This window comes from Macrosteles quadrilineatus, unplaced genomic scaffold (assembly GCF_028750875.1).
Source record: "Macrosteles quadrilineatus isolate MER2022 unplaced genomic scaffold, UCM_ALF_1.0 Scaffold_9__3_contigs__length_116548681, whole genome shotgun sequence".
Taxonomy (NCBI): domain Eukaryota; kingdom Metazoa; phylum Arthropoda; class Insecta; order Hemiptera; family Cicadellidae; genus Macrosteles; species Macrosteles quadrilineatus.
The window spans coordinates 16025045-16052964 of NW_026542602.1; the positions used below are offsets into that span (position 1 = coordinate 16025045).

A 27920-nucleotide genomic window follows, 5' to 3' on the forward strand; every position below is an offset into this window, starting at 1 on the left:
TCGGCAGATTTATCCATTAGAGATGTGCAAGCAAGGAGCTAATGCACTAGCAATAAGGAGTAAATTTACTTTGACGGCCTATTGCCTTTGCACTATAGTGTGGCCATGTGCTGCCACAGTGTGCTATCAACTTAAGCTTGGGTTATTTATGGTTAATCTTATGTCTATATACGTTGGAAATTTATACGTTCAATCTTGTTATTATAAGAGAAAATAGTATTAAATAATTATCTATCATGATCTAATTGTTTGTCTACGTTATAAATAACTGTAATAAATATTACTTTTAGTATCTATGGGCCAAAAATTAACTTGAAGTAGTTGAGTATCGTGTATATTTACACGATAATAATACAGATTGTAATTGAAAAAAGTTTCCTGCGAAAATTTTAATACTGTCGTACGTTTCAACTATAGGAAGATACTTTAGCAATATTTGTTTATTAAATGAATTTCTTTTGAGCAAGCTAAACTTGGAAACTTACTAATATTCTAAGTTCGTAGTCAATTATAAATCTAGAGGCAAAACAACCAAGAGTTGTTGAAAAAATAATTTTTGAAAAAGTTTAAGGAGGGGACTAAGTTAGACGGTTTTTTTAAATAGTCGTTTTTACTGGAGGCTGGTAGAGTGTGGACTGTTAAAGGATCAATATCTGAAGTATGTTATTGTGCCAGGAAGAACTAACTTTTGGTGCAATAATAATTTCCAAATAATAGACTTCAGCTATGGTTTTGTCGGATAACCGAACAACAAAACAACCGTCTTTATGACCTACAAAACAACGTGTATGTGTCATAGTATCGTGGGAAAGGAAAGCTAAGATTAAATCTTTAACGAAGACTTAAGTAGATTAATAGTTTAGTGTTTCTAATTAGGCTTGTTATTGTTGTCACGCTTGTAAGAAGTTAATTTAGTTTGGGTCGACATAAAAGTAATATTTCAACTGCATGTAGATTTCATTCTGAGTATTCAAAAATGTGGGGACTTAATGTACATTGTGATTTCTTGGGTAAAAAAGGAGAAAATCAAGAACAAAACTTTTTCCTAAATTACTTTGATAACCAGATATCTGCCATTTTTATTTTGTACATATACATAGTTACTTATTAGTTATTTTTACCGATATTTATGAAACTTGGTATGTTAAGGTAGAAAACACCCACGTTTAACAAAACGTTATTTTGGGAATAAACATATAAGTATTGAAGAAAAGTATAACTTTATGATAAACATATTTCCAATAAAAAAATTCATAGTGTGAAACAATAGAAAAACAAGATGATTTGAGCAGTTATCTACTGAGTCTTGGTATAATTTTTAAATTTGGGCACAGTTGACATAAAATACCTTCTTTTAAACTAATAAAATAGCCTGGGGAAGAGGTGTCGAAATTTGAAATTTTAATATTACTTCTTGTAAACAGTAAAATCAAAATGGACTAACAAATTAAACTGGACTAATAATTTAGCGTCTTGGTGGTAAAGATAACGTGATAGCTGATTAAAACTTAATCCTCAATGGAGCCAGGTGCTGAACTAAAGTATCGCTTAAGCTGACCACGGTCTACATGTCTGAATCTGTACATTGGCTTACGTTGAAACTTGGCTAAACCACAAGGATCGGTAACACATTTTAACGCTTACTAAACCTTAGAATTAAACATTTACCATAGCAGGATGTCAAGGCAGTTTTTTGAAAATATACACTTGAGAGATTAATGTAGTAAGTGTAAACTAAACTAAAAGTAAATCAATTAGTCTATTTTATGAAGCAAAGTTAGGACAATATGGCTCCTCCTTACACTTAACCTTACTAAGACAAAAACAAACAAAATGGTAAATATGTAGCTTAACATTTTGTATAAAGTAACCCCCCAATGCATTGATCTAAATTGCATTAGGGGAATGAAGAAGGTGCGCATCGGCAATGACAAAACATAGAATCTATACTTTACTTTAATACTTTTCTTTGAAATGACGACCAAACAAAGTAGGTATTTTAAGCCAAGTATGAATGGAGATGAGTGGCGCTATAGGACGTGGCAACCAAGACCATCTGTTCAAAGTACTTTTTAATGCATCCAAAATACTGGAGACGTTTTTCAAAAGATAATCATCGTAGGTTACTTATGTTGTTTTACAGACGGTTCAATGCGACACTAAAGCTAATAGGCTAATTATTCGGTTCATGATTCGTTGTTTAGGAGGATTAATGTAAGTATAATTTATTCTTATCTCGGGATAGCTTGAAATTACCAGTTTAACTATAGACCATTAAAATGACGTCAAAAGAATTTGTGATCCTCAAAGCAACAATCTGTATTATTGGGTTTGATGTTATTTAAATTGGGCGTGGACCGTCGAATACATAATCTTAAGCTATGAACTTGATTTTTGAATATTCACTAAGCGTTTTATTATTTCTTTAGGTTTGACTCATATTATATGAGGTATTCATAGCTAACCTATGTTGCTGATATAATTCAACACTGTTAAAATATCTAAGTGAAATATTACATACGGTTTCCATGTTTTACTAAAGTTAAGCATGAGCTTTAACATTACAAAGTTGATTGGTTGATTATCTTGCAGCTGTTTATAACTGAACTAAACTCTACGGTTAACCAAAGTAATTGCAAAAATGAAGTTATTGAAGTGTGACTGATTCAACAATATTCACTGAACCGTTCACTGAATGGATGCGTAACTTCTAAGCCTTGTTTTTTTTCTGAAACTATATTTAACCAAACCAATTGCTAGTTATTTTTAACTTACCCAAGCCCAGCTATTAGGGTTCACCTGATTTTGCCGGGACAACTAAAAATAGTGTTTTTTCATCTATTTATCATTCAACGTTTTTAACTTATTGTTCTTTATAGGAAACTGTAAATGCTAAATGAACGTCTTTTTGGCTTTTTCCAGAAGATCAGCAATTTTTTTTCTAATAGTATTAATACAAATTTAAATGACCGCCACTTTTGAATAAATAAATAGATTGAATAATTATTTAACAAGCAACTCTTTAAAATTGTATAGAGTATTTCATAAATATCAACTAGTTATAGCGATATAAAATTAAAACAAAAAAGCTGAATGGTGGATATCTCACCAGGTAAATGTTGTCGGAAAAGAATTTCTTCTTGATTTTCGTTTGGTTGTGACACACTAATCATTATTGCTGAACTATTTGTACTTACTTACGGGATTATCCGTGTGTACGCCTATATAGTTTTTCTTTCTACCAGGAAAGCTTATCACCGATTTTTACATTAATTCAGGGGGGTTTATCGCATAGCTACTGCATAATAGTTGGCGAGATTCAAACCCGGGGGTTTGTGCACCAAAGCCGCACGATCTGCCAATATACCAGCTAGCTCTTGACTAAGAGTACCGTGTTGAGTTTAAAGTATTTCACGAATTTATTTTTTAACCTATTAAGTATTATCTCCAACGCATATGCAACACGATACAAATATCAAGTTCATAGTTTAATAACAGAACAGTCAGTAAACTCATAATTGTTTGGGTACGCGTCATTCATCGGAGACTGATGAAAAGACAAATTGCCAATTATCGCCAACAGATCGCTCTAGGATCAGTAATTATCAGACTTGCTAAAGAGATGCTTCTTCTCTTCAACACTCGTTACAGCAGCTTAGTCGACAGATTCTTGTTTGTGATTGAAGAGATTTAAAACTTCGATTTAAAAAGTATATTTCAGTTCTTAATAGACCCTCATGAGCAGACAGATCAGTTTGAGAACACATTTTATCTTTATGATTTCATTTAAAAGGTTATCAAAGTTTTTAGATTTATTGTTTGAAAGTCATGAACCAAAGCTGTGGAGTTATTATTCTATTATAAGGTGGTTGATGTTGGAAGATTACTTTTAAATCGTTTTCATTATAATCTGCAGTCATTTGGGTACAGGTCTATACAAGTGGTATAAAAATAAATTTGTATTTTAAAGATTATTTGTTGGGACATAAAATATACCTTCAAAACTACCCATGTTCGTAGTTACAACATTTTTCATTTTAATGTAAATAATAATATTTAAATGAAACCAATTGGATGGTGGTTAAATTATTAAAACACTTTGAACTAAATATATAAATAAGAGAAAAGCTTCAATATCAAAACTTAAAATAAAACAAACCTAACATAATTAAGACGCATATTACTATCAAACATTTAAACTCAATGAATTGTTACTAAATTGTGATAATTATTCAAACAATCCCCAATTATTTCATACAATTTCCCGAAAAATTCACCCTAATAGAATCTAGTGTATTAAACGTTCAAACTTGATAGGCAATCTCTATCATGGATTAATGCAAGTTTTTGAAAAACATATCCACGTTATGTTGGAAATAATGTCAACCCCTCAAATGTCGTATGTTTGGAACTACAGTACTAATTTATTTTTTGTCTTGTCTGTCTTTAATATTTTTAACATTGGTGCCGAAACCCACCTGTATCATCCTGAAGCACGATTGTTTATAAGCTGAGCATTTTTAAATCTCTAGCGAAAGTTGCACGAAACAATGTTGCAAAAGAGCTATATTTTAGTTTCCACATTTATTTCCGTCGAGTGTTTGTTTAAAATTTACGCGGTGCGTGAAACAATACGGTTGGTCAAATTTATTCCCAGTTTACGTCGAAACCGACATAAACTCGCGAGGGTCGTCCACCATTGGTATTTATGGGGAATTCGTCCTTATTACTACGGTATAGCTCTGTTACAACAGGGGACTTCGCGGAGTTACAAACACAGCTTATTTATTTGGCCAACTGTTTTATATTTGTTATTTTTTGCAACGAAGTAGACACTATTGTGAGAGTTTGTGTGTCTCTTGAACTCATAAGAAAGATTTGTTGGGTTATTTGAACTAGCAATTATAATTATATTTTCTTTCCTGAGCTAAGATGGGAAGAAATGTATTTATTGTTACTTCAAGAACATCGGCAAAATATTAATCTGAATAGTTAGATAGTCAGTCAAAATTACCCAATACTACTAGTGTTCAGTTCAATCTATACTTTCTAAAATGTTTAAGCATATAGAAAATCCATTTTTAAAATATTTTCAATAGTTAGTTAGTTTTATATATAGCCTATACCCAAATAGGCCATATTAGAGGCCACCGGTTTATTCACTTGAATTTGGCTAAAACCTTCAATAAACCAGCCGTAGTATACGTGAAAATGAAAAAAATAATCGTCAGGATCACGAATAAACCGCAAAACTAAGCTTCATACCATGTTAGTTAATTCCATTAATATGGATTGTTTTATTTTTATATTTAAAACACTTTCAACTAATCATTTGCTGATGAAATTAATTGAAAGACAACATGTTAATATATATTTTTTATAACCAGCTAAACAACAAAACATAGTGGCATCAGACCACGTTAGCGAGCAAAGACATGAGATTGTCAAATGTAATTTACTCCTAATCACTGTATACTGCATTCCCGCCAAATAATATTAAATAATACATTTTACTCAAGGGCCTAAGGAGATGGTATCGCAGGAGGATTTGAAAAGATACTTTTTACCCAAAGTAACGCTATAAAACGCTATATTCCAATAGGCCTACTCTTTAAAACCCTTTTACAAGTACGAATTTAAAACATTTAAACTAACAAGTACAAAATCTTTTCATCCAATAAACACATGCACCTCATATGTTTATTTGTAGTACAATGTAATGGGGTTGGTTTTTAAAGTCGAAGCAACAACGACAATACGGGTGATCAAGTTATGCTACTACTAATCTGTGGTTGGAACAAAATAAATTAAAACATAATCTGTCAGATATTTTCGTCCAGGTCTACCAGCCTGTTACTTAAGTTAATTAAACCACTTTTAATGTCTAAAACCATTAGGTTTTTACTTAAGAATTATAAATAGGCCTTGCGAGGTAAGATGTTGTTAATATAAACTCATGTATTTTTTAAACTTAACCTTAACATATTAATAATTTAAATGTTAACATAATATAGGTTTTCATCGCAGTTAGATATTTATTTACTTTGCCTTTCCCCATATACTGCCTACAGGTACGAGAGTAGCGAATGTAAGTTTTTAAAATGTTAGTTAAATTTAAGTTTAAGTTTATGTAGCATATAAACTATTTTTGGTGATAAATAACTAAACAGCTATTATACAGGGTGTCCCGTAACTCTCTGGACACTTGTATATAGCGTTATTCCTTAGGTCAAGACAAACACATTTCACCACAGGAAAATGGGACTGTGGTGTCTAGTTTACCGACTGTCGGTATTTATGTGTTTTTTACAAAAAAACTAATAACTCCTAAACGGTTTGAGATACAGCTTTGATATTTTGCAAAAATGTTAATCTTATTAAGACCTATTATCGTTAGAATTTATATTAAAAAACCATTAACCGTTTCAAAATGGCGGCCACTTAAAATATTTTATGTCAAATTTCACGAAAACCGTTAACTTTACAAAAGAATTGCAAGAGACAAAAAAGTTTGTAAATTATATGTAGTTTTCAATGATACCATATTTGTTAAGATTGGATAAATAATAACAGAGAAACGTGTTGTTTTCCTAAAGTATGACCGCTTTTCTTTATTTAAACAATGCTAACAAATTTTTTGTAAAGTTAACGGTTTTTGTGAAATTTGGCATCAAATATTTTAAATGGCCGCCATTTTAAAACGGTTAATGATTTTTTAGTATAATTTCTAACGATAATAGGTCTTATTAAGATTAACATTTTTGCAAAATATCAAAGCTGTATCTCAAACCGTTTAGGATTTATTAGTTTTTTTGTAAAAAACACATAAATACCGACAGTTGGTAAACTAGACACCACAGACACATGTTCCTATGGTGAAATGTGTTTGTCTTGACCTAAGGAGTAACACTATATACAAGTGTCCAGAGAGTTACGTGACACCCTGTATTTCTAACCAAACGGAATGTTTCTCAAGAAAAGTAAAATAACATCTACTGTCGCTTATACTTTCAATTTCAGGTTTGTTTATGTAGATTTGTATTACTTGTTTATCTGTCTAAAGCGTGGTATCTGCTGAACAATCAACAATAGACTACAACAATAGAACGCTCACCTACTACCTCAACTTTGATTCTAACATACAACAGAATAAGTACGATTATTCTTGAATAATTGTTGTGGGGTTTATTGAAATTATAAATAAGATAAGAGATAAATAAATTTTAATTTTTAATATACAATATAATTAAGCCTTGCAGTTTAACTTAGTAATTTACAAAATAGACATTGACGATCGCAAATAAAAATTCACATCCGGTAAAACAACCTTCCCATGTAAAGTTGGTTCTCGCTGTGCGATACACTTTCTTGTTGTACTTCCACCGAATTCTTATGACTTTGGTGTCTCTGGTAGTTAGATCATTTGTCCTCTGCCTTAAAAAATAAGGTTGCCAATGACACAGAAAAATAGTACGAATAAAATATCGAAGGATTATACAGCTATAAGACTGATTAATTTTGATGTTTGCCATATAGATGATTTCTCATTATGGTAACAGGATTTCATATATAAGATACAAACAATTTTAGTAAAAACCATAACAAATAGTTCATATTAACTGTTTAAGTATTTTCATTAAAACATTAGAATTATGTTCACGAAAATAGAATGTTGTTCAATATGTAGGTAAAATACAAAAAAAAATTATTTTAGGTAAACCTATTTATGATATAGCATATTTGAGAGGGTCACCCTTACATATTTGTCACCCTCTCAAATATGCTCAAATATACATATGGACACAGTATATGTCACCCTTACATATACTGTCTACAGGGTGATCAACTCAATGAGGTCGCCATTGGAATATCGGAAACAATAAGAATTAGAGAAAACTTAAAATGAGCGACATTCCTTTATTTTTTGTTGCAGTTAAAAATATTATGAATTTAGTTTTTCTAAATTCAGCCACCATTTTCCAATATGGCGGCTAACTTGGAAATTTCTTATCAAACACCCTAGGCCCCTATAATTTATTATGTTTTGGGATTCAAATTCAAATTCAAATTAGGAGTTACAACATAAGAAAAAATTACTTCCGGTGTAGATTTTGCATCATGTAGTACGTTTAGAGCGAAAATGCGAAGAGTAATAAAGTCTTAAAAATTGCATTTAGTACAAAAAGACTATAAAATATATAAATTCCATTATTTCAAAAGTGGCCGCCAATTTCTACAATAGCACCAAACTTGAAAAGCGGAAAACTATGTATTTTATACAAAGATTCGTTCTCCTGGACACTTCCTTTGATAGTATATAGTTATGAAGGTTAACTAGCTTAGGTGTTACAGAGTGATAAGTTAATACCCCCGCCGCAGTAAACCTGCCGACTAAGCGATTTTCCATTTGTCTGAATTGATTTTTAATTAAATCTATTCAATAACATTAGGTTTAACGAGTACCTAGGGTTGCTGCTACAAGGAAACTAATAAAGTGTGATTATTAGTAAAGTATTAATAGCTTAGTACAAATTTGCCAAGTTTGGTCAAAATATATCCATAAAAAAGCAAACTACAACATTTTACAATACTGTATTCTCCTTAAAGAATATATGGGGATTTCATTGTCATTTTCTTTTATTTTCTCCGTTACCAATGACCGTACAAAAACACTTTGATATACTAAATTATTTGATTTTTAAGCTATTTAAAAAGGTTTAGAGATAAATTGGAAAATGTTGTGTTTTAGGGTAAAAAATGAGAAAACCCAATTTTTACCCCATAAATCCCAACAAAATATCTAAGTGCAAATCAAATAGTTAAAGACATATACAATATTACATATGGTAAAATTTCAATGTAGCTTAACTACTATTTAACTATGTTACTGTTTTATATTGTTTGAAATTTTACAATGAATTTGAACCATAATATTAGCATCCAGTGAATGATAACGAGGCAAGATTTGGTTTACCTCCCAAGTAAACTAAACAGACGCTGAATTTGCTCTTGAGGCAGTTCTGGAGAACAATTGTGGCTGCTTCCCCCTTCCAAGGCTCTTCATAATTTACTTTTCGTGAAATATTCTAAACGACTATTTATTTTTTCATAATCTTCTGTTATGCTACTGGAATGCACCCTTATAGTTAAAAGATTCCAAGGTTTTATTGTGGCAAGAAATTGTATTGCTGTACTAAGTATTGATTTAATATCCTTGTACTATCTCGATTATTAAACAGGCTTCCCACAGCAAATATAGCATTAAGACTGTAAGAAACACATATCCATTGTTTAAAATTAATTTTTGAATATTACAAGTATCTGTTATTTAAGCGGTTACTGCCCAACTGAAACAAATTTTCATTGGTTATTTAAGTACTGAAGTTTTATCTACTTATTCTATTATTTTCTTTGTAAAATTTCCACTATAATCTATGGTTGCATAATAATTATAATTTTATTAATAAGCCAGACAGGGTGAAGCTGGCCTGATGGTAAATTGAAATCCTGCCAAACATCAAAGTGATGATAATGTGAGCCCGTAGGTTGAAGCCCATCTTAAACTTTATGTTAAACAAAAAAAGTTGTTATTCGTGAAGATAAACTTTGCTGTTTTTTAGTTGATTTCCATTTATTTGAGCTTATATTCGGTCGATGGTCTGAAGGTTTTGAAGAAAGGTTTAATGTAAAAATTATGAGTTAGGAGATTTATTGGGTAAGATCAGGTGTTTGTTAAGATTAATTAAGAACCGTTTTGTTTAGTTAGTCAGGATCAGTTTATGGCAAATAAAATGAAATAATATATTCAAAGGAATTTTAACTAACCATATTCAGACTATTGGTATAATGTATTATTTATTTTTTTAATGAAACCACATATTTCCACTAGTTTTGCTTGAAAACCATTAAAATCTAAATAATAATCGTTTTGTTTTCGTTATTTTGCCCTGCGTAATATGTGTCCACTAAGTCTTTACTGATAGAACTAGAAACAAATAAAGTGTTTGTTGTAAAACCTACATATTTGCAGTTCCAAAATTTTGAAGTTACTAAATTCTAAAAAAGGTAACAGCCTATATTTGAATGCTTGTCGTAACAAATGTACTACTTGCTTTTACTCACAGTAGAACAAACATGGTTCAAAAGATTTTTGTCAGGAAATACACATTCAACGGAACACTGAAGCTATAATTTATTTTAATTTACTACGCCGATATTGAAGGAGTTAAATTACGTTTTTGCGCCCTCATACACAATAACCCACCTTCACACAGTCGACCCAATTTAGGAAAAATAAATTGTTTTGTAAACCCCAAGGGGCTTAAACTGCTCAATCACTGTAATTGATAAGTGTTAAGACCTTGAGCCCGATTTAACTTAATTGAGTGCTGGTTTTATAATTAGTTTTTTAATTGATTACTAATCTTTGATACGCTTGATGTATTGCTTTGTTTTTGTTTTATTTTTCTATAGTACGGGCCAAACGCCCGTAGTAGGGTCTTACTGCCTAATCGTCGACCTGTATACACAGCTTGATAGAACGGAATCTTAGTTAAAATTCTTCTCTTCTAAAGATCCAATCACCAATCTTTAGACTCCATCTCGCTATATAATACTTTTACCATTTCCAAATGTCACTACGTTTCAAATACTATGGTTTACATATATTCCAGATGTGTTCCCCGTGGTTTAGCCAAGTTTCAATGTAAGCCCATGTACAGACCCGCAGAGCTGCGGTCAGCTGTGCTAAGCGATGCTTAATTCAGCACCTGGCTCCACTGAGGATTAAGTTGTAAATAGCGAACGCTTATCAAGGGTAACACCTATCTTAACATTTGTACTGATACTATCAAAAGATAAACCATTAAACATAAAAAGTGTAATAGTGTTAGGGTTTGTAGTTGTGATGATTTTAGAACCCTCCTTTCACCGATTCAATTTCATTTCCATGCATTATTCCCAAAGCGTAATTTAAAAATCTTTTTGTCAAATGGTGTATCCAGCATAACTCATTGTGTGTAACAGACTGTAAATCTCCATTTAATAATTAAGATAATACGTTTAAAATATAACCCTTCAATAAATCGGGAGTTGGCTAGTTAGATCCTAAGAATGATTTCGGGCATAGTTAATTGTCATTATAGACTGGTGCTGTCAAGCCACAGTTTAATGAAGTTTTTATAAAACGATCGGTTTCAAAGCTTTTGAACGCTACTGTCCTTTGTTTTGAACTATTATCTTACAATATTATGTCACAGAGTTTGAATGAACTATAAAATGTTATTCCTAAAAAAATACTCATATTCATAATCATTTTTCAATATAAAATTACATTAATAAATGCAATAAGGTTTTAAAAACTGCCATTACAGAATTTACAATTATGTTATAGCCATAAACATAAACTCAACTTCTGCTGGCATAAAGTTATGACTTAGGTAAGATTGTACGAGGTGAAATCTTGTTATTGTCTTAATTTTGGAAACTAACACTTCAGGACGAAACGATTTAACCAATAAATTTTAATCATTGGCTGGTTAGTAAACTAATTGATTATTTTATTGTCATGAAAAAAAAACTGTTTACACCGTTTTTTTTTTTTTCAACCTACTAGGTTGACTAGGCTTATAAAGATTTTGCATTACCATAAATCAACCATTTATCAAAGTAAATTAAATTACTGTATTATTATTACTAACAAAATGTAATGTAACGTATTATTCATTCGGGTACTAACTTTCAATAACGTTTTCTTCATGGGTACTTTTTAAATCGATTTTAAACCAAGTTCCCTCTTTTCTCTCTTCTATTAGATATATCAGTTACGTTAAAAGGATGATGGGAGATGGAGAAAATCCTTTTAAGACGCACTTAAAATACAATCAGTTTAGTTTTTCAATCTTTGAACTTACTTTAAATCTTTATTAACCTAGTTTAGAAAATGCATTAATATCTTTTACCTTACATTATTACTACTTCATAGTTACATTTTAAAACACGATAGGTAGAGTATTTTAGTCTCATTAAACATGGTTAGGGAATTATTTTAAATATATTTTATAAACTCGTTAACTAAATTAAAATTCGTTCGGCAGAACCAATTTCATTGCATTTTTCTGTTTTAAATAATGAAATAGTAACATAACTGTGCGTTACATCTATAATCAAGTATTAACTTTCATTAAAAAAATTATATCTTTCGATTCTTAAAAGCTTTAATCAGATTGCAATGTTAAACTATGTTTTAATGTTACTTTTATCTTTCCTATTTTGTTACATTGTCATCTACATGTAGAAGCTAATTGAATAATTAATATATTTGGTAAACATGCTTTAGAAGGTTCATTTTAAAGAAGAAATAACAAACGTCTAGCTTGAGCAATACTTAGAATATTTACGATGGGGAGTTTGTGTAAAATTTACACAGGAAGAGAAACAATTCCTGTCTGTAAGATGTGTGCTCGGTTTACGTCGGAACCCCCATAAAATGGGACGGTTCTAGAGTCGGTATTTATGGAGTAATTCATTTATCTAAGGTTATGATCTCCCCCATCACAAAGGGTAGAGTATGTCATGGAAAATATACCGATAAAAGAACGATGTTCTTAGATTGGCCAGAGTGGTATTCAAGCGCTCGCCTTCTAGTCAAGAAGTTCACGGTTCGATACCGATATAGACATTTTCTGCAGCTAAAGTATTTGCAATTATTCTATCCATTAAATAATTGTTTTCACAACAGCTGGAAGTAACTTAGGCCTGGATTTTAGTGGCAAACCTGAACCACAAAGTTAACTTAATTTGTATAGCCTACTTAATTTCATGAGTAGACCTATTGTAGTTGACCTAAACCTGTCTAAATGAAAGTATATCCTTTGCAATGATTGTGTATTGAATTGAAATTAATTTTTGTGTTATTTTAGTCCACTTTGCTGAAAGAAAAGCGAAGGTATTATGAAATATCAAGTATTATATTCGCATTTCTGTTCCAGACAGGGTTGGTAACTAAAGAGTGGATTGCGAACAGGAAATGGAATATGTCAAATACATTACAATCGTCCCGAATAATCAAACTGACAGTATTAATGTGACGTGCTTCGTGTAATGTATTTCAGTCAATACATATGGAATTCTGTTCGTAACCTGAATACAAATAGTTTGCTTTTGTTATTCGATTGTGGTTGGTCGCTTATGTTCTCGTGCTTAACATTCGAACAAGATCATGTCAAGTCAATTTTTAGCCCTAAATACCATTTATTTTATCACCTTGCCAAGTATGGATGATTTGATCTATAAAAAGAAGCAACGGTTATTTAATCATTTAATCTTTTTACGACTAACACAATGACAAATTATTGACGCTTTTATAGTTATGTACCTTTTGGTTACACGAGCAAAAAGAATCAAATCATGCATTCCTTGCCAAAATATCAAAGTAATTTTACGAGATTTTTCTGTGAAAAGGGTGAACAACGGGCTAATGGTACTATAATTTATCTCTATTAATCACGACGCTATTGAGGGAGTTAAATTACTTTTTTGCGCACAATAAAGAATCAACCTTCAGGATTGATGGCCTGGCTTAAGGAAGTAGAGTTTTTTCGTAGACCTTTAAGGGTCCTAATTACTTAAGATTTGAGATGAATATTATGTATAAGACTTGAAGTCAAGTCAATTTAGTACATGTTTTCTTTAGTTTTGACAACATTATTGTTATGTGAACATTAAAAATTTCCGCTATGGTAAAATCTAAATTACTAACATAGGGGTTTGACATTTCTTAATATTTAGAGCTTTTTATAATTTTCTATTGTTAGGCAACTTATTTTACTTCTGAATATTACTTCTGATGTATGAAATGAGATATATGTAAGATATATATTTCAATTATAAAGATAACGTGCGATGAGGGAAATATTAATATTCATTTGAGGAACATAGCTATTCCTAAATCAATCATTTTAGTTGTTATAATTATCAAGTGAAATGTTGCGTCTTATTACTAAATTAAAACTAAGTCCCATACACTGAAGCTCCCAGAGCATGTGATTGACATGTTTGTAACTTTGATTTATGTTACATGTTTTAACTTAATCAGATTTTAATTGGTAGAATAAGATCAATTTTAAGAATCTCACTTTATTAAAATTACAAATGGACTTACTATTCTACATAACAGAGTAACTAATAAATTACAACCAATATTGCAAACAAGCGATAACAAGTATGTACATAAGGAAAGACTTTATTTCAATCAAGTGCATACACTCTCACTAATAATTTAGAAGTGCGGAGAGATATTAATATTATTAATATTGATAATATTAAAAAACAAGATTTTTATGTAATACATTCTCATACGATATATTGTAGAATTAAAACAAAAAACCTTCTAACTACAAAATTAAACTAATTTCTACATATAAAGAGGGAGGAAGTCTTCATACACCATATGCACAAAACACTTTGTTATATCTCTTTGAACTTTGAACAATTCAATATCAATGTAAAGCTATAATAAGAAAGGTTGGTGTAAGAATAAGAAGAATCTTATTATGCATAGATAACACATTGTAAACACACCAAATTTGTCGGTTATTTGGTCTTAAAACAATGGACCAAATGTTCGAACAGGTTTAAAATGAAAAGAGATGTTTTACCAATAAGCCTGATAAACCATCTTGACCATTAAAATCATCTGTGTATTGGTAATAACATTAGAAAAAGTTACACACTAATTGAACGTTTGTAATTCAGGTATAACTAATCAATATTGAATTGAACATTGTACTCGCATTGAACGTTTTATATCTACTAACGTTTACACTAAAACTCTTCATAGCTAAAGAGCTTTATCAAAGATAAAGCTAATCTCGGGTTTTCAACAAGGAATTTTCTATCCATAGTTTTCTCTCACATGTTGAGTTTATCAATCAACTTCGATTTTCCTAAAGGAACCGGAATTTCCGAATGCAGATTCTGCTGCAGATTCGAAGCTGCATTTTCCCACCCTCTTGGCTTCGTCCGATTTGATTTTCTCGTTGGAGATGAACCATTCTCTGTACTCTTCGATCTTCTGTTTCCATTTGTCTACAACACAATAAATAATTTAAAATATATAGAAATTGAGTTGTTTTATCAATTCTATAATCACCTATGGTAAAGATTACAGTATTGCAAAATAATTAACTTATTTGTGTATTATTGTGTGTTATTTTCTTATTTGTGTATCATCCTCTGCAACACGATTCAATATTTAGAGCTGAGATGATATAAAGTATTGATGTTAGTAGGAAAATTTAGTCAATATTAATGTTTTGATTCAATTAATGTTGAAATGACAAGCTAGTCACAGTAATAGCAGACAGGAATGCCAGACTAAAGGCTACTTCAATTTTTAATTTTTCAAGGCATACGTTAAACAATTTTCATTATTCGTCAGATTATTACCTGACTTCAAAACGACACCATACTCAGGACAAAGCCTCCAAAAAACTGATGGTTTTATAAAGGCGAAAAACCTGGTTGGGAATAAATAAGGACGTTATATGCCTAATGAGGTAATCACAGAAAAATTGACATTTTTATAACAATTCTCTGCACCCCAGAATCTAAAATAACATACACAAAGGTCAGGAAAACTCCAGGTCCAACGAATGTATTATAGATTAAAATTGCATTTAAGTATTGAAGCAAGTATTAAAATTACTCAGCACAATCCACGTGGGTGACTTATTTGTTAGTGTGAGTCAGCAAAACTAATAACGACTACAAATTTTGATTGCAATTTTGATCAGTTACAATTAGAAACTTGCGTTAACCAACCAAACTTCCTCTTTTTTACTGTTAAATATGCAAAATAATAAAGAAAACGTTATTCTTGCGATGAATTGTCGTTTAAAAGGGCAACGTTTTTGCGACCCAAACTGTAAGCCTGCCTAAAGGGACGCTACTTTGGGAAATAAAACTTGTTACAAAAAAGGCAATAGATTTGTCCCCAACGTCACATATTTCACAGTCACAAAACTTAAGTCTTAACTTCTTTTGCATTTCCTTTAGACAGCGTTGAGATTTACCATTGTTTTTTTGATTGATGGATAATAAAATTTAATTCTTAATTCTTGTTTCATATTTGCAAATTAATCCTTACACAGGATGATCGAACTGTACTGTCGCAAGCGGTCTTCATTAAATGTATTCTAATACTCAATTTTAGGCCTATTTAGTTCACTGAGTCTGACTTGCATAAATTAATTACACTACAGTTCACATTTAAATTAGTATTACAAGTTCAAATCGGACAATTTCTTAATACAACTACTGTACTACTGTAATAAGTAAGCGTTTGATAGAAGGACTTTCGTCGTATTTTTATGTCCACATTTATAACGTAACATAAAAAGGAGATTATAGCGAATGTTGATTTTAGCGCAATCTCCTATTTTCATAGATGTTGAGAAAGTAGTGGCATCGATTGTAAATCCAAAACGGTAGTAGGCATTACAATTACCACGTTGGTTAGTTTAGACTTGGAGTTTTAATAGTAATTAAAGACATAAATAATAGTTATTTGAAGTGCATTTTTGTCAGCGAGACTCAGTTTTACCAACAAAACCTGAATAACGAACTGCAGAAGCATCAATAAAGTAAGGTTTAGCGATGTGTGTACCGTGTAGGGACTTACTATTCAGCTCAGCAATCGAAGGTTCTTCTCCTCCGACATCAGCAGGTAGCACGTTCTTAGGTATGAGTCTGTGAAGATCTTTGACACTTCTGTGTACTACTATCTGCAAAATGCATTCAGGGTTTAAAAACTCTCAATTTAGTAAATAAAATATAACTTAGAAAAAGTTTATTTCTCTCAAAACCTGTTTTTTATAAGAATTATGCGTTATTTGATACTTTACATTTCTTGAAGACTTTAAATACAGTCTTGGGTTTTTAATGCCAGTGTGGTTTTATTTACAAACAATTTTCTATATCCTTTAATTGGATATCATTTTTTTACCGAGTATCTAATGTGAATATAATGTGGTCTGATTACGAGTATAATCATAGAATATTTAATTCTTATAAATTGCATCGTTCTAAACTGTAATGACTTTGTTGGCATAACCTACTACAAAAGCATTGTATTTTCATTTAAAAAAGCAAAAACTATATTTTCTTTAAAATTATTCGTACATTGAAATGCGTCACATCACCTATTCTGGGATCAAGTATAACCATTTTACCCAGAAAACACAGATTTTGTATGAATACAATTATAGAAAACCTGTATTCGTTTTACTTTTGTTTTCTATTTATTTTTCCCACTATTCAAGGCCCACTTTACCCCCGCATTTATTGAAGGGCACTTACCCTGCTCTTTAGTTTGTTTGTCATGAAGGAAGTAAACAGAGCGATTCCCGTCTCCACCATTGGCCAGGGATTTACCACGTGGATTTTGTTCACCCTCAAGGGGTATCCTTTCTGGAAAAACAAGACAATGACTGAAATGAAATTGGTTATATTTCACAAGAGAATCCATTCACATATTGCCATAGCATTATTCCATTGTGTAGGTTGCCACGTGCACTTGCTATACATTTTCTTTTATGCTGTACAAACAAGTTAGACATGGTCAGTAAGATGCTCTACCTACTTTATACAGAAAAATGTAAGATCTTTTTTATGACACAAATTGTAGGTAGCACTTAACAGGTTTTGGGTTTCAAAACAAACGTTGTTAGTGTTAATAAACACATTCAAGTTGAAGTAGGTATAATCTCTTCACCACTCACTTTCTTTTCACCTATCTTACCTACTACACCTACCCATTCCAGCAGCTCGTATGACAATTAAATACAACAATATTGCTGCCCCATACCACTTCGATCCCCAATAACGTCTCATCCCCCCATCTCCGTACACCATCTGCCTAGGAGCAATCGAATTTTACAAAATACAACTATCTCCAAATACGGCATTTCTTATGCCCAAGACCCCCCTCTATATTCGTGCAGTCTAATCACTGTACCCACATAATGACCAATGAAGATAGAATGTTTCAAGAAATATACATATCCGGGTCCTCTTGATCCTAAGAAATGTTGGGGGGAAACGTTATACAGGGTGGAACGAAGTTGGATTCTGAAAATTACAATGAACAATGTTTAATGCACTTATGGCAATTTTATGTGAGCAAGTACAAATATTTTGAAAAAATCTTAAATTGTCTGTTATTCCCTACCTGTGAGGTTATGGAAACTTAAATTGGTGCCATTTTGTCACCAATACTTAGTGGTTTAACACATAAAATTTTTTAACACTAACTTCGTTCCACCCTGTATTGTACCAAGTACCCATGTTACCGTCATGCACTTACCCATCCTAGCTTGAAAGTTCTACTGAGGATGGAGGCGTTGTACCGGGCCAGATGACCGAACACCACGTTCTTTGTATCCACCAGCACATCCATCCCCGTGTAGTCTACTCCCTCCTGGAGCATCACATCCATCATCATGGATATCCTCTTCAGCATCACAGTGGCGTCGAACTCGTCCGCGCTGGGAGTCAGGTGGGAGAACATGATCACCCGGCGACCCTCGGGAGTCAGCTTAGGCAGGATAATCACTCCCCTAGGACAATGTATTGATACAAAATGTATACTGTGTAATGTACGCAAGACATTTTATTGAAGTTTAAAAAGGTATAATAAATAATACACAATACAGGCTTAAAAATTGGCTACAATTGCTTAAACTCAAACTCAAAAGATATATAAATTCCCGTCTATAATAAAAGTACTACTATAGCGAGCCACAAAATATTTTGAGACACAAAATTTCAACTAACAAAATTAATCGCAGAGTTAACCACACTAAATAGAATGTAGTTTGTCTACTCTCATAGATTGATAAGTCATGTGCGTAACTATTTATCATGTGTTTAAGTGATTTTCTATTCAATTTCAATCATCCCTCTATAATAAACTTACTATAAAAAAAGTACACGATTTGTATTAGTGTTTGATTGAATCTGTATAAAAGTATATAAATCTGTATATATATATATATATATATATTCCATTCGTATACAATTACAACGTCTAATCACAATTTTTTTATTCTTGAAGTTCTTTAGAATAATAACTATGTATTTGTTAAAAAGAAAACATACGAAACCTCTTCTAATGCTGCACGAGTCTGAAAGAGCCTTCATTTCTCAGGACGCAAACCAAATGCAGCACCTAGGTTGCCGTTTGAGGTTTTGCAGGCGCGAGCGATATTTGCTTCGTTGTCTGTATCATTTGTATCGAAGCCTATATATCAGCTTTGGTGATTTCAGAAAGATTTCTTTATATTTTACTAGTTAATTTTATCTTTTATAACATGACTGACTAAATAAAATATTATTATGGTATATAGTCAAATGTTTATACAACCGTGCTATCATTATTTTAATAGTACAGAGATATGTATCATAGTTGCGAGGTTATTGAATTGGACAAAGGATATTCAGTCTGAAAATTGAAATGTATGTGTGTGTATAAAATCCAAAATGTATTTAATTGGCAATAAATATTCTAGAAATACAAAAATGCGTACTTTTAAATTCCAAGACCCTCAAAGATAACTAAAGACTGAAACACCTGCCATTGTAAAAAATCTTTTGAGTTTCGAAATTATTTTTACTCCACTACGATCCAAAAACACCAACTACTACTATTTTGAAACAATGCAAAACAAACAGTTGCTTATCGTTGCGATTTTGTATAACCTTTATTAGTTTACAACTCCATACAGTTTTTATTCATTTATGATAACTTTAAAACCTGACGTACCAAATGAGAAAAAAATTTCAGTGAACCATTTCTGGATTGTAGATTTTAACTGTTGCAATTGTGAGGGTCAGGTAGGCTAGATAGTTTTTGCTTATTAGAACTTAATCCGCAGCAGAAACACTAGAATACCTAAGCCACGTCCGGTTCAGCTGCACATCGCCAAATTTGCTGTTATGCTTTTCAAAGCAACTTTTTATTGAAACCCTATGAATATTGTGAGCTGCGATATATTGAGTCAATAGTAGCTGAATACCGTATTCCGAAAAATGTCTGACCTACTCTGAAAATTAATACTTTCCAATATCAAGATAACTTGGTATTTTTGGCTGGTATGATCTATCAACGAGTGATTGAAACATTTTAAATGTACAAGTTTTTTTTTTTGATTGGCCATGAAATGAAGGAATGTTTAAGTTTTGCTAAACAGAGGTACGTAAATGTCTATCAAACCCCCTATGCTAAAATAGTTGCTGTTTACTGAGAAATACAACATTTATGTCTTGTAAACAACCTTTATGTCGAATACATTATTAATCGAATTATTAACATGTTAGAATCACACTGATAAAATTATTTCCATTATCTATCAAGGAAGAGCGTTACCGTGTCGTATTATCAATTTATATTTACCTAAAACCAATGTAAGAGAATCACAGGTAAACATTTATGATTTTCTTTCACCCGTTTTTAGTTTTACACCAAGAAAGATAAGTGGTATAAACATTTGAAGAAATGTGACTCTTAGGTTGAGGAAAGTAAGTTAAGATATTTTGAATATACTATTTTCAGTTCAAAGGTTTAATATTGTGCAATAGAAACTTACATAACCTCAAAACTCTTCTGGACAGCTGGCAGCAGTGGGTCTCTCAGAGTGAAGACTTCAGGGATGATCGTTCTGACGCTGAAGTAGCAGTCCAGGCCCTCCTTGGCGCGTTGTAGACTGTTCTTACTGCTGATCAAGTAGTTTTCCAGCCACTGGTCCACGTGTTCTGAAACAACAGAATATAATTTAATTAATTTTCCATAAATGTCCGAACGGAGCTTTTTTGTGGGAATTAGTTTTCCACTAAACAAATTTAACTTAAACTATAAATATTGGTATTTATTTATTTACTCAAATCGTGTTACTCAAAACCCAAAATCTCTTAGTCAATATTTTGTTTAAAAAGAGAAATTTCTGATTTCAGTGTTAATTAATAGTTTTACAGTATCATAAATCTCAAACTAAATTGACAAAGTTGTGAACTATCTGATAATTCAGTAGATTGGACAAAGTAATGGAGTGAATCCCTTCAAGAACACGTAAAAGATAACTAGTTTAGATTTTATTCGTTGAACTTCCCTAGACTTTGATTATTCTAGACGTCCAATCCTATCTTTAGAGCAATTTATACCGAGAATTCCTTTATCAAAATTAATCTCTTGCTGTAATTAACATCGGACTATGATATTTCACTTTTTAAATTTCACACAAAATAACAGTATTCCACTTTATAACTGCAATTCTTGTTCATATTTTCACTTTCTTCATAGTAAAATAACTGAAATGAAATTAGTTGTAAAAGCGTAAATTTACAAAATCTAATGCTTGGATCAATGATGAAACAAATTTGGACAAATATATTTTTAGTTTACGTTTATGAACATTTAAAAAATTAATATGTAAATCATGTACGTTTTGAAAGTTTGATTTGCTTAGTTATGTAAATATAGTTCAACATCAGGTTAAACAATCCATTTGAAACATGAAAGAGTTTTAGATTTATAAAAAAAAACTGTGTTCTAAAATTATTTATTTCTTTGTGCATTAGTTCCTCACTATTTTCACAAAGTGCAAACAATTCGTTCCTCTACTAATTTGGACTAACTCGACAAGGCCCCAAATCACTGTGTATAATCAGGTCAAATAGATTCCGTGTTGTAAAACGCGGACGAAACAGATAAAACAAACTAATAAATCGAAGAAGTTAGTACCGGGGGACAAATGGCTCTAAATAAAGCATTTTGTCTCCACTTCTTTACAACCTTGCCACTAAACTCGGTAGTTTCCATGACCAACATTGACGATCGCAAATAAAAATGCACATCCGCTAAAACAACGTTCCCTACTACAGTTGGATCTCGTGTCTCCCCGTGCAAAACACTTTACTGGTTCACCTCCATGATTACTTAACGATTTAGCGTAGAACACATGTCAACCGGAGTACACACATCATTTTACTACTTATTAGCAACTGTGTCGAAAAATAATTTTTCGGATTTATGCTTAGATCGAAGGATTGTCAATTACAATATATTCTAATTATTGTTTGAACGTTTAAAAATTGTAAATGCTAACAATACTTCATAATGTAATTCATTATTTAGTTTTATAGCACTATTACATTAGTAGTATGAATTTTCTCAATGAATGATCAGTCGATACCCTAGTGCGCCCGAGTGAATATTTGACAAAAAATGTAAACTTAAGTTTCGCTTATGATAAAGCACTACGCTAAGTCACGTAATTCGAATGAATGTTCCATAAATACACATGTTTCTAGCCAGACCAGTAGTTGGAGACAGTACAAACGTTATGAGTGTTCCCATAACAGTTTTGTGACCACGTTAAGTAATTTACTGGTCAGTTTTCAAGGAAGCTGCGTTAAGTGTGTTAACGGAAGTTATCTGAGGTCGTTTCCTCGGGTTAGCTAAGAGAGGAGCGAAATTGCTGGAGAAACCGAGAGTGAGGTCAATGACCCCTAAACAGCTGATCCCAGACATTGACCTTTGCAGATTATATAACTGTAGACCTGGTCACCTACCTACATATATTGTAGCGATCCCTTCATTATTGTAGAAGAGCTCGTCTGATCTTTGCTTGGTTCATATTGTGTAAAACTGGATGGTTGTGTTACTGTAACTTCAACTTTAAATTTTCATAATGTGTTTTGGTTGCTATTATCTGACTAAAAAAGGGTTTTACAACCTTTTTGTAAGTACTGGTATATTTTATGCCACTGAATCGCATTTTCAAAAAATATCAATCATACTATTATGGTTAACACATTCATTATTACAAAAATTAAGAATCAGTTTTAACCGTATTTAAATTTAGTGTATACTGGCAAATAGAAGTCATTAAACCGTTAATGTATTCAAGTGTTGTAAATATTTAAATTGTTTTGTTTGAAATTCAAATTAACTGCAAACTAATGTTTGTGTTTTAGTTTTTTAATTTGCATTTTTCCTTGGAAGATTTTACATGTTTAAGGATAAGGTCTGTGGTCTTGTTGGATCGCATCATCAATTGACCACCTAATGACAAATGGCAAAAATTGTTTACACTTGGAATCGAACCAGCTTCCTCCAGATTAATGACGATCAACTGATTTATTATAACAGGTTATATACCTTGACGTCCACAATTCCTTAGTCAATGTTATAATTGATTACCAATTCCGGAAGGCTTCAACATGAATAAACTGATTTATTGATATAATTTTAAATGTTTAGAGCCATATTTGGTTTTATAGAAAAACTCGTAAATACTGATGATATTGAAAATAAAAGGAAGGTTTTAAAGACCATTTTCTTTGGTTATCTTGAGATATACTTTAACGATGATTTCACCGTGAGATGTTTTTGATTTCTCATATTTTCCCTATTTCTCAGAATCTCAGGTTAACGTAAGCCAATATAATCCCTGCTTCACTAGTGTTCACTCTCCGCAACTCCACATTCCATCTCACCTGGTCAATCTCTGACCGCTTCACACAGAAATAGTTCTCTTGTCTGGACAACGTTATCGCAGTTGGCTAAATATTTGCCGATTCTTCCACCGAACTTTACCACGTTTTACCTCAAACTCGCCAAAGTTTGTTCGTCGTTGCTTTGTTTGTAAAGTAATTTAAGTAAAGTATGGTTTGCACAATACGCTACTTGGTTACACTATACGAGGTAAAAAAATCCCGAAACAGTTAAATATTAAAAAATATATAACTAAGGAGTACACAACGTGGAACAAGGTTACTGGACATAAAAAGCATTTTAAAACATTATTCAGTGATACGCTACCTCCTCGAAGTAGCGGCCTGTATAAGGAGTGTGAAGAAAATCTTAAACGTAAGCATATGTTTATACGCACATCAAATGAAAATTTCTTTAATTAAAATTAAATTAAAATAAAATGCCGCAAATTGGAGCTCAAAAGAACAACTGAGTCAAAATGGCAGCCGTCCAAAAAGTTCTTAAATTTGCAATTTTGAATTTTTGGACGGCTCCCATATTTGACTCAGTTGTCCGTTTGAGTTCGGTTTTGGGATATTGTATTCTACTAGTAAGGACATTAATTTGATGTGTATATCAGCCTATGCTTACGTTCATTTTCGTCTCACTTCTCGCAGGCACCCGCCCCCCCCTCCCCCTGAGGAGGTAGTGTATAATTGCATTCCAAATTAAATATATCTTGAACGGCTGTCATTTTTTATTGGGTTGTCCGTCCGAGTTTAAATTTGTAGCATTGTATTTTATTTCAAAAGCTCTTGTATTTTATGTGCTTTTTAAATACGTTTAAGATTCCCCTGAGGACGAAGAATTCCACGGAATAATGCTTAAAATGTTTTTATTACTAGTAACATTTTGATACGTTCTGTAGCTCTATATTTTTTTTGTATATTTACCTGTTCCGAGACTTTTTCCCACCCTGTATGGTTGGTAAAATTGTTTTTTGAATTAAATTAGTGTCATTTTAGATTCCGGATCATAAAACAAAAAAATTCTAATGAACCGGCTCAATGTATATATATTTACCTTTTACGTACCTTATCGCATTTTTACTGAATTAATTACCTGTTGAATTCTTAAACAAATGCTTCATTTTCGGAATGTGCGATGCCCTTTAAAATCTATTATTAGCCATGAACAAAATAACACTATTAAAATTATTTCGCATAAACAGGATCATCTATTTACTTATTTAATACGCAAGCAGGTTTTTTGTGACAATTACTTCTCCGAAACTACTGAACCGATTTACATGTTCTTGGTGTCATTGGAAAGAGCGTAACGTGAAGTTGTGCAGGAGACTTTCTTTTTAGGGAAATAATTAGAGGGTCAGGCCCTGGGGCCCTTTAAAGTTTCGTATTTCTCCATAAGATTAACATGGGAAACAAATATTGTTATGAAACTCCAGCTGTTGTCAGAAATTAAAAGTGAGAAGAAGAACATATGTTAATTGTAAACAGTCAATAAGTTTGCTAATTTAACAGTTAGTGTGCCACAAACATTTACTTACTTGGTTGAAATGAAATAGTTACTATTTGAATTTGGGTTGGCGTAAATATTACAATGGGAAAAAACAAGAGAGCCTGGATAAATTGATATACTAAAAAGAAAACTGAATTAACACTGTGCTGCATTTCTTAGTAATCATTGAAAGAGACGATTTGTAAACTATGGAAACATAGGAAAGTCATAGAACACCTCCAAGGGGAAGAAATAGAAATAATCTGTGTTATAAACACTAAAAAACAAAATCGGCTTTTGAAAAATAATAAGATATTTACAAGAAATTTTGATTATATCGATCTGTTATGTACATCTTGAGTATTCCATAATCTTTGAGTCGAATCTTTTAAAATCATAAAATATTATGACTGATACTCGTTTTAAAATAACGCCTGTAATACTTAGCAATTGTTCGATTTCGAGCAACAGGTACACTAGTACTTATTACGAACCGATTGACATGTTTTCGGTGTCATTGGAAAGAGCGTAACGTGAAGTTGTGCAGGAAACTTTCTTTTTAGGGAAATAATTAGAGAGTGAGGCCCTGGGACCCTTTAAAGTTTCGTATTTCTCCATAAGATTAACATGGGAAACAAAAATTGTTATGAAACTCCAGCTGTTGTCAGAAGTTAAAAGTGAGAAGAAGAACATATGTTAATTCTAAACATTCAATAAGTTTGCTAATACAGTTAGCTACAAACATTTACTGACTTGGTTGAAATGGAATATTACTATTTGAATTTGGGTTAGTGTAAATATTACGATGGAAAAAAGCGAGAGAGCCTGGATAAATTGATATAATACTGTTATGTACATCTTGAGTATTTCCATAATCTTTTTGTCGAATCTTTTAAAGTCATCAGAAATTATGACCGTTAATCCTTTTAAAATAACGCCTCTAATACTTAGCAATTGCTCGAATTCGAGCAACAGGGACACTAGTATTGATTAAAGACAATTTTACTCAATAAGTATGATATGGCCTGAATATCAGCTGATTACCCAATAATGCTAATTACTATTTCCGCTACGCTGGGTATGTATAACCACACAAAGTGGATATCCTGCGACATATTAATTATATGTTCCTGTCCATTCAATTAAACCTACCCATTCACTGTTCTATTCACTCCTAGTCCTATTCAAACTGTTAACATTGTCCACAGTATCTGATTTTCCATGTAGGATAATAAGCTTATTAATTACTCACTCCTATTGAATCTTTGACATGAATGCGTTCTAATGCTGCTTTAACGAGGCATGTAAACTATAGGTGGTAAACCACCTAATCTGTCGATGTAGGCTATCTATTGTTTACAGGTACAATGTTCAAACAAATTTGAAAAATGTGGATTTATAAGTGTTTCAAAGCGGCATTGTTTTCTAATTATACACGGCAATTCGTTACCCAAAACGACGAACCTTAATTATTTTTAACTAACTCATTCTGTGACGATGAACCTCAATTTAACACATAGTAAAAATTATTACGTATTTTTTAATTTAATCACTTTATTTAGGCATTTCCATAGAATTTTTCAAATATTTTTTCGCATAACTTAAATAAATTTGCAAAAGAGTACTCGTTATTTTTCCTTAAGTTTGTTTGTTGTTAGTTTATTTCATTGAGTGAAAAAGTTCCATTTCGATTTCAAGTCGCGTAATAATATGTCTTCCTACTTTCAGTCCTACTCAATTTTTATTTTTTCGTGTTATGCACATCTGCTACTGTATTATAAGTTGTAAAAACATCTTAATATTTTGGTGACTAGTCAACAAAGTAGAAAATATCGATGGTGTGTTGAGCTTTGACCTGTCTCAGCTATATTCAAAAGAGGTTTTTCAAGGTAAATACTTATTTAATATAAACTTATACCAAACTTAAAAATAATTAAATCCCAACAAATATATCTATTACCGAACACAACAAAAAACCACTTTATTTTCCCACACTGAAGTGGTACAACACTTTCCAGTACGAATGTAAAGACAATAAACACAGGCCATTCTAATTAACCGGTTGACCTGTTAACCCATGCAATCCCATAACAATCACCCGTTTATCTCACTAGGTCGTTCACCCACACCCACGGGGGATGCACCCAGTCACCCACTTTCGTGACTCCCCGGGGACACTGCAGCTCGCCCGTGGGGCGGAGCCCCCCACCGACATCACACAGGCAACGGCCCGGTAGGGAAGGTGAAAGTTTGATCTTACATAACCACAACTGGACCTGCGTATTATATCATGTGTCTCCGGTGACGAGCAGGATTAAAACACAGGGAACTGTTGATTTGTTGATGTTTCAATTTGTTTAGATATAGTATTATTAGTAGTTTATGGCTGTTCTTTGTGTGTTATAGATACTAGCCTGATCACTGTCTAATAATTAACACTTGTCACTTTCATTTTATTTGACAACAGTAGGTTAATGTAGCAAAAGAGCATTTCTAGTTAAATACAACGATTTTTGTCAAGCACATTTTAAAACAATAACTTCCACAAAAATATGTGTTATGGTTTTTAAACTACTAGTATTCATTTTTAAATGTGAATATGAAAGAAATTGCATTTCAGATTTTAATATATTTTAATAAAGAGGGATACCACGCTAACACGTTAGTAACATAAATTTGTTCAATTTATATTTATCGTCTTGAATTTAAACGATATTCATACTGCTTAAACTCTGATGCCCTTTAATATAAATTAATGATATGTGAAAGTATGATTATAATATTTAAAATACTTAATTTAAGCTTTGTTTCAGGTAATTTGATGCAGTATTGTGTATTTGTAAGTATCAATTAACAATTGTATGAATTACAT

General features: G+C 31.9%; 2 protein-coding genes across 2 annotated transcripts in view; one reads left to right on the plus strand and one right to left on the minus strand.

The window, feature by feature from the left end:
- LOC129002913 (acetylcholine receptor subunit alpha-like 1) overlaps positions 1 to 27920 on the plus strand; it is a 303805-nt gene that overhangs the window by 186570 nt on the left and 89315 nt on the right. The window lies entirely within an intron of this gene.
- Positions 14136 to 27920, minus strand: part of LOC129002914 (alpha-tocopherol transfer protein-like) — a 52898-nt gene continuing 39113 nt past the window's right edge. The window contains exons 3-7 of the mRNA XM_054431033.1: positions 20646 to 20811; positions 18365 to 18617; positions 17359 to 17469; positions 16682 to 16784; positions 14136 to 15087 (exon numbers count right to left, since the gene is read on the minus strand). Coding sequence (XP_054287008.1) covers positions 14927 to 15087; positions 16682 to 16784; positions 17359 to 17469; positions 18365 to 18617; positions 20646 to 20811 — 794 coding nt within the window. The 3' untranslated portion in view covers positions 14136 to 14926. The remainder of the gene's footprint in view (positions 15088 to 16681; positions 16785 to 17358; positions 17470 to 18364; positions 18618 to 20645; positions 20812 to 27920) is intronic.